Source organism: Heteronotia binoei, chromosome 9 (assembly GCF_032191835.1).
Source record: "Heteronotia binoei isolate CCM8104 ecotype False Entrance Well chromosome 9, APGP_CSIRO_Hbin_v1, whole genome shotgun sequence".
Taxonomy (NCBI): Eukaryota; Metazoa; Chordata; class Lepidosauria; order Squamata; family Gekkonidae; genus Heteronotia; species Heteronotia binoei.
Genome location: NC_083231.1, coordinates 84,882,838 through 84,896,638, shown reverse-complemented (window position 1 = coordinate 84,896,638; position 13,801 = coordinate 84,882,838). Strand labels below are relative to the sequence as shown.

Genomic DNA, 13,801 nt, shown 5'->3' with positions numbered 1-13,801 from the left:
CTACTTCACATGCAATAAAGCAAGAAGGGGGAGGGGAAAAGAATAACAGAGCCAACATACCTTGGTCCCCCTGATATTTCACAGACCAGCTTTATGGGGGACCCTAAAACAATTAATTACCAGTGGAATTCTACCATGCTTGACACTCTTGGTAACAAGTGAGATTAGCATTTCAGTTGGTAATTTCAGGAATTGTGAAGGTTTCAGCTTTCATTGTTAGGCAACAATTTGTGTGGTGGAGGGGGAGTGTAGGGTGCTTTTTGTAGACAATCAGTCTGGTCATTGTTTTCCTGGTTGCAACAATGGAGATTTAAAATGGAAGCCAATAATGGTCAAATCTCCAAAATTGATGAATATAATCCACGTCCATTACAAGAAATCTGTATCCCAAGCTCCACACAGGTGAGGTGAGCGGCAACTAGAGACAGAGCTTTTTCAGTGGGGACATCTTGCCTATGGAATGCTCTCCCCCTTGAGGCCTGCCTGACACCTACTATACTGTCTTTAGGCACCAGGTCCCCAAACAGTTCTTTTTAGGCTTTTAACTGAAGGGCTTCGTCTTTTTAAAGCTGATAATATCATCTCCTTCTAGCTTGTTGTGTGGGCATTTTTAGCTGCTTATTGGTTGTTTTATGCTGATTTTATGTCCATTGCTTGTTTTTAATATTTATAGTTTATGTGTTTTATTCTATGGTCATAGTGTTGTTTTTCTTTGTAAACTGCATTGAGCAGGTCTCTGAATATGTGACATATAAATTCCCTATATTAGCTATTCAGTCAGTCTGTTGCCATTTCCTGCTCATTCATGTCACTTATGACAGCCCTCAATTCTCTTGGGGCATTTTCGCACAGACCTTAATCAGTAGCGACGCCCCTCTTCACCGCGCAGGATCGGCGCGGATTTCGCACTAATTGCTGCGGAGCACCCGGAAGAGCCGGAAAGTCCCGCGGCTTTTGCGGTGCAAATGGAAACTGGTTTTTGGCGGTTTCCGTTTGCGCCGCAAAAGCCGCGGGACTTTCCGGCTCTTCCGGGTGCTCCGCGGCAATTAGTGCGAAATCCGCGCCGATCCTGCGCGGTGAAGAGGGGCGTCGCTACTGATTAAGGTCTGTGTGAAAACGCCCTTGGTCTGGGAATCATGGTGAGAACTAATTGATATCAACTCTCAGGTTTACTACCCTTACTCAGTCTGAACAGCAAGAAGAGCTGGCTGTTGTCTTCACCTGCACTGTCAGATACTAATATTTGCTTTCACTGTGGCTCACTGTTTTCTGTTTCCTGTTGTCTGACTGTCCAATATACCTGCTTACCCCTTGACATCAACACTTGACAATAGTTTGCAAGCTTTTGTACATGTGAAATCTTCACATGGACGTCAGATCTGTTGTATCTGTGCCGATACATGATTGGTTGACCCTTCTCTATGCACTAGGTTAGATTGCAGGGTTTTTTGAAGTTGATTTCTTCTGATGGTTGCTCTGATTGTTGTGAAGAGAATGCCTTAACTGGACTTCCCAGTTTCTATAGTGTGCAAGAAAAATTGCACTCAATGAATGCAAATAATCCCATTGCCAAAATATTCCAGTGGATCCCATCTATGATCAGGGAAGATCTTTTTCAGTGATTAAGAGAGACCTTGTAATTACGCAGTGTCAGATTTTAAAGGTGCTAACCCCCCTTCCCAAAAAACTCCACTTGTTCTAATTATGTAATTATATACTACATTATATTTTCTATTTACACATTATAGTAAAGGAGGAACAATACTTTGGGAAGGAATTTTATCAGTCAATAACTCCAAGAAGGATATTTAAAATATTTAAGTACAGTATGCCATGTAGGAAGATTTAACAAGTTTTATCTCATTAACATTGTGAAAGATTATATGACGGAACCCATGGAGCAGATTTGATATGTTTGTATTTACAAGGTGTATTAAGAGTTCCTTGCACTTATTCCTAATTTGTGTTCTGGACTCCTGGCATTAAAATCAAGAGGTTGCAAGCCATGACAGAACCAGGATCCTGTGATAATTGGTTAAATCAGATTTAACAATGCAGCCAGATAAACAGTTGTGGTAGCTGCTGCCATAGCAACGCCATCATGCTCTCCCTCTCCCGTGTGCGTCTCCTTCCCTCCCTTCTTCTCTCTCACTGCATACACACCCCTCCTCCTCTCCGGCAAGTGACACATTTGCTAATGGTCTGTATGTTTGAGAGGGTTTAATGGCAGAGCTCTTTGCTTTGAAAACTATTCAAAATGATGAATGAGGAAGCAGCTCAGAAGAGTGATGGTGGGGAGAAGTATAATGGCAGTAATCAGAGGAAGAAAAGACCCAAGAAGGTAATGTAAATGGACACAAACAAAATGTGTGTATGAAACAGTAAGGCAGTAGGAATGGTCTGGAGTTCGAGAATGAAGGTGCAGGGAGACCCTTTAACATGTATTTGTTTATGTCTGTGTTCTGTATCATGCTGTGGATAACAGAGGAAGACAGCACCATGTTGCCTTTTGTTAATGGTATGGTGTGATTTTTTTAAATTGAGAGGTTGTAGTGGCTTAGTAGCTACAAAACTATGGTGCATAGAAGATGAGTGTATATGTAGTAAGATATTGTTGTCACTGTGCTAATCTGGTAATTAAGAAATCCTAGGGTGTTTTTATTACAGTACCTTTAAGCATTAGGCGATGCTATGCTAATTCAGCACGTTATTTCGAATGGACAGTGAACTGAAGGGCTATTTTTAAAAGCACACAGCTGTCTGTGTTGTTGAATTACTATTGACTATTATGCCTTGCAGTATCAGTTTCATTGTATGGTATTACTCTTTTCTAAACACAAAACGATTTGTTTTTGTGGTAGCAGGAAGAACAGTGTGCCTGACATGGCAGTGACTTAATTTCTTGTAGATTTAACAATTGGAGTCTGCTTATCTTTAGTTTGTCTTGAGAGTTCTCTCATGTTAGTCCGACCAAAGAGGTAAAGAAGCCAAAAATGCAAGTCTCCCTGATTTCTTGGATGCCTTTGATAGCAGGATGCTTGTGATATGGTGGTGATAATGTGAAAATGACTGAAGGAACTGTAAAATGTACAACCACACCCAGTTTCTCCAAAGAAAAGGTTTATGTGGTAGTACTCCAGTATCCTAAAATTCATCTTCTGATTGAAATAATTTCTTCTTAATAATTTAGTTGACATCCAATACATATTAAATATCTTGTATACTGCCCCTCCTTTTTTTTTTTTTAAAAAAAATGGATATAATGTAGGCAGAAGTGCAAATAACACAATCAGCTGCCATGATCACTTTTTAATACCTTACTACAAGAGTAGTTTCCATGAAAAATGCATTGGGATGTCTCTGTGAAAAAGATGCTCTGCTTTGTGAAGAGAATGTAGCCCAAGGGAGGGAAATGTAGCCAGTGTTCAGTGATGCATTTTGCAGTCATCTGTAGTAAACTTGTGTAGAATTAACACACGGCTGTAACACAGCTTTCCAAAAGATAAGCCATATATTTTTTAGAAACTTGATAATATGTATTACTTACAGCAGAGGTTAAATGAAGACCTTTGGAATGTGAAAGGAAATTTATAATTACTTGCAGGTAATATATATATTACAGAAGGATACCTGTGTTTTAATAAACGTAAGGATGTGTCCTGATTAGCCATAGTGAGAGTACTGACAAAAGGTCGGACTCCACCCTGCTGTGCCCAGAAGATTTCCTTAGAATTTCACACAGTGAGCAGTGTTTAATTTAGAACACTAACAGTGCAGTCCTAAACAGATTTAAACGTTCAAAGCCATTTGAACTCAATGGGCTCAGAGGGTGGAACTCTGTTTAGGAAAGCACTGTGAGTTGCATACCTGAGCATAAATAAGAGAACAGAAGAACTGGCTCTTTGTTTTGGATTGTCTTAACATTACAGTACTTATACATGTATGATGCCTGTAATTATGTATTTGCATAATTTATTTCTGAATATTTTGGAACTAGTTTCCTGTTTATCTTAAGTGAGATATTGAAAATAGAATTAAAGGTGAGATCTGCTTTGAATATGTGATCTTTTGCATTTTGGCTCTTGAGCATTTTTTAGGCTGAATATATATAATTCTGTTCAGACTCTTTCGCTGTGTGCTGATATATCTATTCTTCATTATCAAAATGAATGACCAGAAGAGTAATTAGTTGTAGCTGAGTAGGCTGACATAATGACATCTCACTTTCACATAAGATACTTTACAGTTATAAACTTGACCCCAAACATGTATTAGATGGAAAGAGCCTTGATTCAGCAAAGAGAGATTGTGAAGTTTCATGGGTGCAAAAGTCTCATTTAAATAAGGAAACAGAGAATAAATGTGTGGGCGAATCTTTGTGGACAGAAGAATAAAAATGACTGACATCTTGATTTGAACACATAGCCAGAAGTATGGTCCATTAATTTCCATGATACAGCTGAATTACCACGCTCAGAAAGCATGAGCCTAAGAATAATGCTTCTGGAAGCACTCTGGAAGAAAGGAAGGAGATTGTGTGCTTGACTTGGGGCCAACACTGAAAATGGCATTATGCCCTTTTAAACCCACTGACTTCAATGGGCACAGAAGGATATTACTGTAGTTAAGATGGGTAAGAGGAGGAGGAAATTCTTCACAGTGGGCAGCCCTATTTGGTGACAGCCCATCTCAAGTATCACATCTGGTTCTGTTCACATAGTTTCTGCCATTAATCAGGATTTAATATACTCTTAGACATGGTTGGCAATAGTCACATGTAATGCCAAACAAAAACAGAGATGGGGACAGATAGACAGTGTGGTGCAGTAGCAGAATGTTGGACTGGGATTGGGGAGGAGATGTTCAAATTTCAAGTCACTTGGTGACCTTAGCCTAACCTACTTTAGGTGGTTGTTGTGAGGATAAAATGAAGGAGGGAGTTCTATATATAGTTCTTTGAGCTCCTCACAGTGGGGGAAGGACACTGCATGATCCAGTTCCCAAACCTAAACCATGGTTAGTTGGCCATTGCATTCCCAAAAGTCCGTTATGTACCAAATGTCTAAGTCAGCTGCTGGCTATTCACTATAGAAAGGAATTAAAGCAATCTGTTAAGCATGAATGCTAAATGTATATTTGCTGGTCTCTGGACCTTATTGGAAAGGTACAAAATAAATAACAATAAATGTTGTTTTCTAAAATTCAGATCATTTAATAATTTGCTTAAATCTTTACCAGAGCATAAAATGATGAGTATGTTAGGATCCTAGAAAATATATCTTACTGCTCTAAAATGTTTTGGAAGCCTATAGTTTCCTCAGTGCAGGGAGTGGGGTGAATAGTCATGCACTTTCCAGGAATACACTCACACCTTTTCATCCCCATAATAGGACTCTTGGCATACAAGAATGCATAAATGAGCCAAAGTAAGGAAATGGAATGATTCCATTTTACTGGGGGGGTGGAATCTTGTTTTGCTCTTTCTTTGACTGTTGCAAAAAGTAATTTTATCACTTTTCTCCAAATATACTGTGCCAGTACAATCCACTCCTTAATCCTCTAATGTTGTCAGGTGGTGTGGCAAAGATTATTATGAATACCACAAAATGTGTTGTTTCAAAATTCTGAAGTCTACTTGGAAATAAATTATACATTTAAATGGAATAATTATATGAGTCAGTGCTTAATGCTGGAATATTGGATTTTGTGTTAGATTTATATGCCCAAGTATGTAAAACTGGTTGAAGAATTGTTTTGACTGGGTAGTAACTGGTTAAATTTTCGTTTTAAGGATAGTAAAGTGTCAAGAATTTAGCAGAGTAATTATGTGGACTTATTTTACATACAAATATTTCTAGGAATAGTTTGTTGCATTTACATTTTTTAAATAGTACACATGACTTTTGAATGAATCGGTTTGTTTATAAAATCAGTGCTAAACTTCAAATTTCAATTGCCTATCTGCTGCACTTCACTTTTGTAGACAAACCTTAGTTTTGTTTTAATTGTGTCCCACCCATGTTCCTTAGATATTCTTTTCCATAACATTAGTCTTCTTCAAAACAGACAGTAGCTATTAACACTCTTCCTCACTTGACTGGTTTCCTTGGCCACACTTATGTATGCGGACAGCCTGGTCTACAGTGCTCATTTGTGGGGGACCTGAGGGGGGCTGAGTATGTCAGCTTCATGGATCTTGACTCAGTGCAATCTTTATAAGTGGAATAATATCCTGCTGAGCAAAGGTGTAGAAGACATATAATAAAAAGCAACCAAGGAGGGAAGACTCTGTAAATCTAAATACATGAATGACATGAAATAAATTGGACTTGCTTGGAAGTCACTGATCTGTAAAAGGCATATCAAGTGGGAAAAGTAAGCACAGTGTAATGGTTTTGGACTGTAGATTAATTCTGTGGCTGGCACTCAGGACTGGAGTGACACTCAAGCTGAATCTGTGATGGCTGATGTATTTTCTGGCTTATCTGCATCTTATACTTCTGAGTTCCCCATTGTGGAAACTGGGGAGAGGTGTCTTAGATCAGGGGGGAAAGAAAAGGGAGTCCCTAGAATGAGGGGAGGGGAAAACAGGGTCTCAGTATGCAGTCACCATTCACATCAGACTTTTGAATGCACAGGTTGAACATAAAAATAACCTGTAGTCTTTGTCAAACTTTGGTGGCAAACAAGTTGTGTGGGATCTCTGGAAGAGAAGTCTAGAAATAAAAAGTTAACTTTTGCTGTGGGCCAGGTCTTGACTGAATTTTCTATCAGATTAATTGAACTTTTCAGAGTATAGGGTGGGATATAAATCCAATAGCATCATCATCATCACCACCACCACCACCACCACCATCATCTTCTTCTTCGAAACCGGGGACTTACATTAAATGAGATTATTTGCAAAAGTCACCAACATACACATTTATTTTCTTTAGCATCAGTTCTTTCAGTGTGTTCCCTGGCATGTTTGCAGTAAATCAACTGTAGATATTTCTTCATTTTTTAAAATAGGACCCTACATGCTACTTTAGGAGAGGCATTAAATAGTTCACATTGAGCAACTGTGTTAGTGAGTCTGAATACCTGCATCTACTTCTGACAGATTTGTTTCTTTCATACTTCTAGATGTCCCCAGACCTTTTGGCTATAACAATAATTCTGCACGGCCATACTTTGATATGAATGGTTACTGCAGGGGTGTCAAACGCATTTGTTACGAAGGCGAGATCTGACATAAATGAGACTTTGTTACGCCAGGCCATGCATGCCATAAAATGTAATGTCATGTAGTTTAGATATAAACTTTATAAAGAGATATTTTGTTTACTTAATATTTTGATAACTGGCACCTTCCAAACCTCCCCCCGCCCTTAAAAGATGCTTGCCTAAAATGGGAAGGTAAGGAAATTGTGGGATTTGCAATGTAATTTTAAAAATAAAACATCAAGAAAAAGCACAAGGATCACAGCAGAAACTAAAAATACAAAATGCTCTGAGCCTAGGTAAGCATAAAATGACTGGGCATTGCAAGTTTCTCTCCCCCCACCTCAGGCCTACTCAGAGTGGCAGTGGCTCTCTAGTGTAATGTTCCCCTTCTCTGTGAGTTTCTAGGTTAGAATACTTACTCATCCACTCATTCTCAGATCCATTCAGCAGAGACAAGCTGGCTCAAAATTTCGATCATTGATTTGCAAGGAAATAATTCCAGCAAGCAACAGCTTCAACTAGCATACAAACACTGCAAATTGAAACTGCTTGAACTCCACTCTATTGAAATGCATTACAGCACAGACAAAGTTGCAGAGAAAATGCAAAATGCATTTTCTATTAAGGTCTTTGGGCCCAGATAGACTACTCTGAGACTGGAATGACAGCCTCCAGAGTGGAATGATGTCCCCTGTGAGTAGCAGAAGTGTTCTGGGAATTGAAAGGGGGCCTCTAGAGTGAAATTCCATTCCCAGAATGCTGCTGCTACTCCCAGGGCCTGTTATTCCGTTCTGTGCCCTGTCATTTTAATTCCAAAACACAGATTCTGTTGCTAGAGACTGTCATGCTATTCTGAGGGCTGTCATTTAGGCTTCCCAAACCTCCCGCCCTGGTGGGGGACCCCAGAATTAGCCCCCTTCTCCCCCGCTTTACAAAAATCTGGAAGCGGGGTGGGGGGTATGGCATCTGGGAGTGATTCCATTGTGAGCAGTTGCTTAAGGAGGAGAGCTCAGTTCCTCTGCACGAGAAGAGCCAAGCCAAGTCCAGGAACACCTTAAGAGACCACCAAGATTTTTAGGGTTATAAACAGCTTTCAAGATTCAAAGCCCCCTTCGTCTGATCTTCTGAAGGGAACTTTGGTTGCAGTCACGCACACAAAGGTAAAAGGGCTTCCTGGAGCGGGGCAGGGGGGGGAGTGGTAAGTTAACTGCATACTCCCTAGCCCTTGTAGGATTGCCGCCCCCCCCCCCCGGCTTTCTGGCTGCTCTTTCACTTCCCAATCCTGGCGTTTGAACCTGCTGGGATCAATTTGCAGCTGCTTTGCATTCCACAGGCTTCCGTCATCCCACTTCTTCATAATCTTATTCTTTTTGCACATTTATTTGGAAGCAAATCCCACTGTTTCAGCTGAGTTTACTCCCTACTAGGCGCAAGAAAGATCGCAGTGCCTCTGTTTCCTGCTGAAGAGAGCTGCGCCAACCTTGTGCACGCTGATTTGGGAGCTCTCTTTGAAGTAGGCATGCTGAATTAAGGCTGCTGTTCTAAGCAGTGTTACTTGCCTTCTGAACTTAGGGTTGCCAATCCCCAGGTAGGGACAGGGGATCCCCTGATTTGGAGGCCCTTCCCTCACTTCAGGGTCATCAGAAAGCAGAAAGGGGGGGAAATGTCTGCTGGCCACTCCATTATTCCCTATGAAGATCGATTCCCATAGAATAATGGATAATTGATCTGTGGGTATCAGGGCTCTGGGGGGCTGTTTTTTGCGATAGAGGCACCAAATTTGTATCATAGCATCTAGTGCTTCTTCCCAAAATACCCTCCAAGTTTCAAAATGATTGGACCAGGGGGTCCAATTCTACGACCCCAAAAGAAGGTGCCCCTATCTTTCATTATTTCCAAAGGAAGGAAGGCATTTAAAAGGTGTGCAGTTCCTTTAAATATGATGGCAAGAACTTCCTTTGGAGTTCAAATATGCTTATCACGCCCTTGCTGCTGGCTCTACCTCAATGTCTCCTGGCTCCACCCCCAAAGTCTCCTGGCTCCATCCCCAAAGTCCCCAGTTATTTCTTGAATTGGACTTGGCAACCCTACTGTCATTCCAGTCCCAGGACACTGTTTCTATTGCTAGAAATGGTTGCAGAGTAGTCTATCTGAGCCCAAAGACCTTAATGGAAATTCCATCTAGCATTTTCTTCACTAGTTTGCAAGCTTAGATGAGCTTCCTGCTGAATTCAGGAAAGACAAGGCAGAGGGAGCTGGCAGCCTAGAACTTCAAAGGGTGAGGATAGGAGGGGAGGAGAGGAGAGAAAAGAGCCATGAGCTGGATTAAGGCCCTGGGTGGGTAGGTTCCATCCCATGGGTCATAAGTTTAACTAGGGCTTTTTTGGTAGAAAAGGCTCAGCAGGAACTCATTTGCATATTAGGCCACACCTCCTGGTGTCACCATTGTTTCACATATTAGGCCATACCCCTTGATGCCAAGCCTGCCAGAACTGCATTCCAGTGCGTTCCTGCTCAAAAGAAGCCCTGAGTTTGACACCCCTTGGTTACTGCATCTAAAGCAATGTGTGTGTGCATATGTACATAAATGGAAATATGATGCTGAGACCATGGTAGCCCAAGTTTTAAGTTGCTTGTGTACTAATTAAGTAACAACATTGTCCTTGTATTGTTCTTATACCTGCTTGAAATGAATGTGGTGCATTTAAATATGAATAAAAACAATTTAACTCTAGTGGTGGCTTTTACCCCCTCCCCCCCACTGAAATCGTAACACTGGAGACATGACAAGATGTCCTTTCCTTTTTACACAAGCAGATTATCTCAGCAGTGGATTCCAGCCTCCCAGTTTGGTCTATGGGGGATCGCCTGAATGAAAGAAGAGAAGAATATCTGCTGAGATCATCTGCTTTGTGCAACTGAGAGGAGAATTCTGTTTAAGTGAAAATCAAACAGTGAGACAGAGTGCTAAGAATGATTACTTTAGGCTTCAGTGAAGTCTTTCATCTAATTATCCCAAAGTATTTTGCAATTAGTGAGCCCTCCAAATGCCAAAATATTTTTGTTTCAAAGGAAGAGCAACTTCGACATACTTAACAAGTGACAACTGTGTATGATTGCATGTCTGTAAGATAAGAGACATACAATTGTGTAGTGTCCAGTCTTCTATGTTGAGGACCATTTGGAATTGCATTTGGAGGAGGCAAATATAGTTGTGACAGCAAGTGGACCAGTGAAATAGTCAAACTACTTTGTGTGTGTTTGTGTGCGTCTGTGTACTGAACAGCCTTGGGCTAAAATATTGCTGGGATCATTAAAGGTTATCTCAGTAGCATTTGCAAGAAAGATCTCATGGAAAGCCGGTGTGGTCCCTGAAGGCTGTGGAAAGGCATATAAGCCTGTCTTTTTTTTAATGGAACAGAGAAAATGATAATCCTGGTTGATTAATCTCTGGCAAAGAGGGAAAAATAGATAATCATGTTAGTTTGACTTCCATTGCTGGGAAGATAATGTAAAGCAACTAATATAGAGTAGAGAGAAAACGAAATCTGGCAACTGTCACACACACCTTGGTAATTTCACAGCTCACTTACAGAATTGTGTTTTTGTAACCTTTTCCATCTGCAGGTTAATTCAGGAACTCTCTGTGAGAAAAGAATTGAGGCAGATGTTTAACAGAACAATTTATATCACTTTAGACATTATTTGTGTATGCTTTTGTAAAGTCAGCTGTTCATTTAATAATTTCTGGGGTTTCTTTTAAACGTCTTCTGGTAAATGTCCCCCCCCCCTCGTGAATTGGCCTCCAGATTGTTCCAAATTTATACAAGTTCTTCCTTACAGAATAAGGATGATTCCTACTTTCTGGCAGGTAGGATGGTTAAAATAAATTGTGCAACAGCTTGAGACAGTTCACCTGGCTGTGCTATTAATTACAGAGAAAGGCAGCAAGAAATAGACACCTTACAGCTCTACATCACTAACCGAGAAATATGTATGTTTTGTACTTCTAGACAATGTGGTAAACATACAGGAAAGCAGGGCCAGATCGGGGGGGGGGGCAGAGGGGGGTGCTTGCCCCGGGTGCCGACGGAGGGGGGGTGCCAAATTGGGTATGAAGTCCATTGTATTCTATGAGACCATAAGACAGAATGGCCCATAAGGGGGCATCATTTTTTAATTTTGCCCCCCCTCAAAAAAGATCCGGTCCTGCAGGGAAGCAGCAGATGGTTGGGGGAGGTGTCTTTTTTGTACTGTTTGTGACCTGTTCAAACACAGGTGAACATTTCATCAGATGTTTGACAGCTGTTCACCTCTGGCAAACAGACCACAAATCAAATTGGCATTTCTGTTTCGTTACAGTTTTCAATAAAGGCTTAAAAATCAGAAAAATAACATCAGTGAATAACGTGGCGAGATCCATGTTTACATCTGAACGGTGTGCATATTCTCAAGCTTTCAACACATAAATCAGTAAATCAATTACATGATAATGACAGAACAGAATGTAGAAAGCAGGACAGGTACGACTGAACTTTGGATGTATTTCAAACAATTTGTAAGAATGGAGAGTGCAAAAAGCATAGGCATGGGGTTGCCAGGTCTTTCTGAGTTCCCATTGGGGAACTTTGGGGGGCAAGGACCCCCCCAACATGATGACATCATTGCTTTGGGAACCAGTGCCTGTGCAGTTGAGCACCACCCCCTTCTTCTTTCCCAAAGCATCTAAAGGATCCCTTTAAATGCTTTAGGGGAAAAGAGGGGGGGGGGCTGCATGTGCCAGCCCACAAATCCAGATTGGAGCCCCAAAAACCGTGCAGAAACCCTGCCAGGACCTGGGGGATGGCAATCCTACCTGTCATAAGACAGAAGGCACAATAATAATCCAAAAGAGCTGGGGTGCAAAAGTGACTGCAGACAGAATACTGTTTGAGTGAATTAGGTCCTTCTGGGGCCTTATGCTGCTGTGGATCACGTATTGCATGCATTTTATTTTGTCATCGGTTGCAGCCAGACATTACTATAAGCTGGAATTAATGAACTGTAGTTTGATTACCCCTAGTTAGTTGTGACATCTGAATTTAGACAGTCCACCCAACCAAGGATTGTTGGTTGGCATAAAACAGATGTTTCAAACTGGAGCTTACAGCTCATTTATGAACAAAATTTCTAACAACTTATAGTTTGCTGTGAGGGCTGATCTTTTGATTAGACTTGAGGTACACTTTCTTGTAGACATTTGGCCAGAATTGGCAGTTCAGTAAGACAGTTCCTGTCCTTCTTACTGGGAGGTAGGAAAGATCCAAACAAACTAAGGTTTACACATAATTTGGGGTTGTTATAAATTTGTTGCAAATACCACCCTTATTGCAATGTCTTAATACAGTCACAATGCATAACAGCCCTCTTCAACCATCTATATACAGTAATTTTAGGATTTTTAAATATCTGCACACTTGTTCATTTATGTGCATGTTATAAAACTAATTTGGAAGCCTAAACCCTGATGTTTAAATAAGTACAAAGATATTTGGAAGTGAGGCATGAAAACCACATAAGGCACCTCCCTATTATGACAACAGCAGATACACTGTCATGTTCTAAATGAAATTTATGGAGGACTAGAAATATTGGAATGGTCTTTAATATGGTTGCTATTCATTTTAATTATGTTTGAAACATTGGGGGGGGGGGGAGATGCTTTCTGATCTGGCATTTTCATGAAGTTTTAAACTGTTTACTCTGGTTGATGACACTGTGGTGACTGCTGCTTCTCCAGACCGACTGAGAATACAAGCAATGATAAGAAACACATTCTGTTCCTACTCTAAATGTCACTGCTTCATCGGAGGCATAATGCTCCACTTAGAGAAGACAGACCTCTCATTCAACATCATGAATGCAAGAGCATCAGGATACTTTATGGGAAATGTAATGTCCACTCCTTCAGTATAGGGTTGGATTGCACTTGGAACTGCTATAGGAAATTTGAGTGCTGTTCTGGCATTGTGGAAGAAAGAGCCTTTCCCATTCACAGAAGGTCAATAGATAGCATTATTGTCAGTTTGCTGGCTACTTCCACAGTTGGACAGGTTCCTTCCTTACAAATTGCTAATTGGTGAGTGTTCTAATCATTCATCAGGGCTGTCTTAGTGGTTTGCAGAACCACTTGTTGCTGGTGTCTCAGTTGTTTAGCCTTAAAACAAACTGGTACCATTTTGGGGCACTACACTTTTCTCTGGGTAAAGTACGGGACATATTTACATTACTGGCAGAACTGTCAGTTGCAAAATCATGCTGAACCTTCCTTTACTGAGTTTTACTTCACCATTTTGTCTGAGAGAGGGCAACAGCAAGTAATATTAAAAAAAGGCATCTGATAAAGCAGCATATTGTTGAATAGGCAATATAGTCACCTGTTCATGTATATTGTTGATGAGTACGCATACACTGCTATGCCTGATACCCCTGGTCTCCTAGTTATATGTAGGAATGGCATGGAATTCACTGCCCCATTGTGGTCCATGGTTTAAAAATGCTGACATTCTAGTTAGCGTCTATAGTTATATTTTAGGTATAAAATGAGTTGATC

General features: G+C 40.7%; 1 protein-coding gene across 12 annotated transcripts in view; it reads left to right on the top strand.

Moving 5' to 3' along the window:
* ANK2 (ankyrin 2) overlaps positions 1 to 13,801 on the top strand; it is a 474,349-nt gene that overhangs the window by 185,080 nt on the left and 275,468 nt on the right. For 6 of the 12 annotated variants that reach the window (XM_060246910.1, XM_060246907.1, XM_060246905.1 and 3 more), the window contains exon 1: positions 2,156 to 2,341. The exons of 1 other annotated variant lie outside the window; for it this stretch is intronic. In XM_060246910.1, coding sequence (XP_060102893.1) covers positions 2,258 to 2,341 — 84 coding nt within the window. In that variant the 5' untranslated portion in view covers positions 2,156 to 2,257. Of the gene's footprint in view, positions 1 to 2,148; positions 2,342 to 13,801 lie in introns of those variants that run through there. 5 more of the 12 variants (XM_060246896.1, XM_060246894.1, XM_060246900.1 and 2 more) reach the window with 3 other exon arrangements.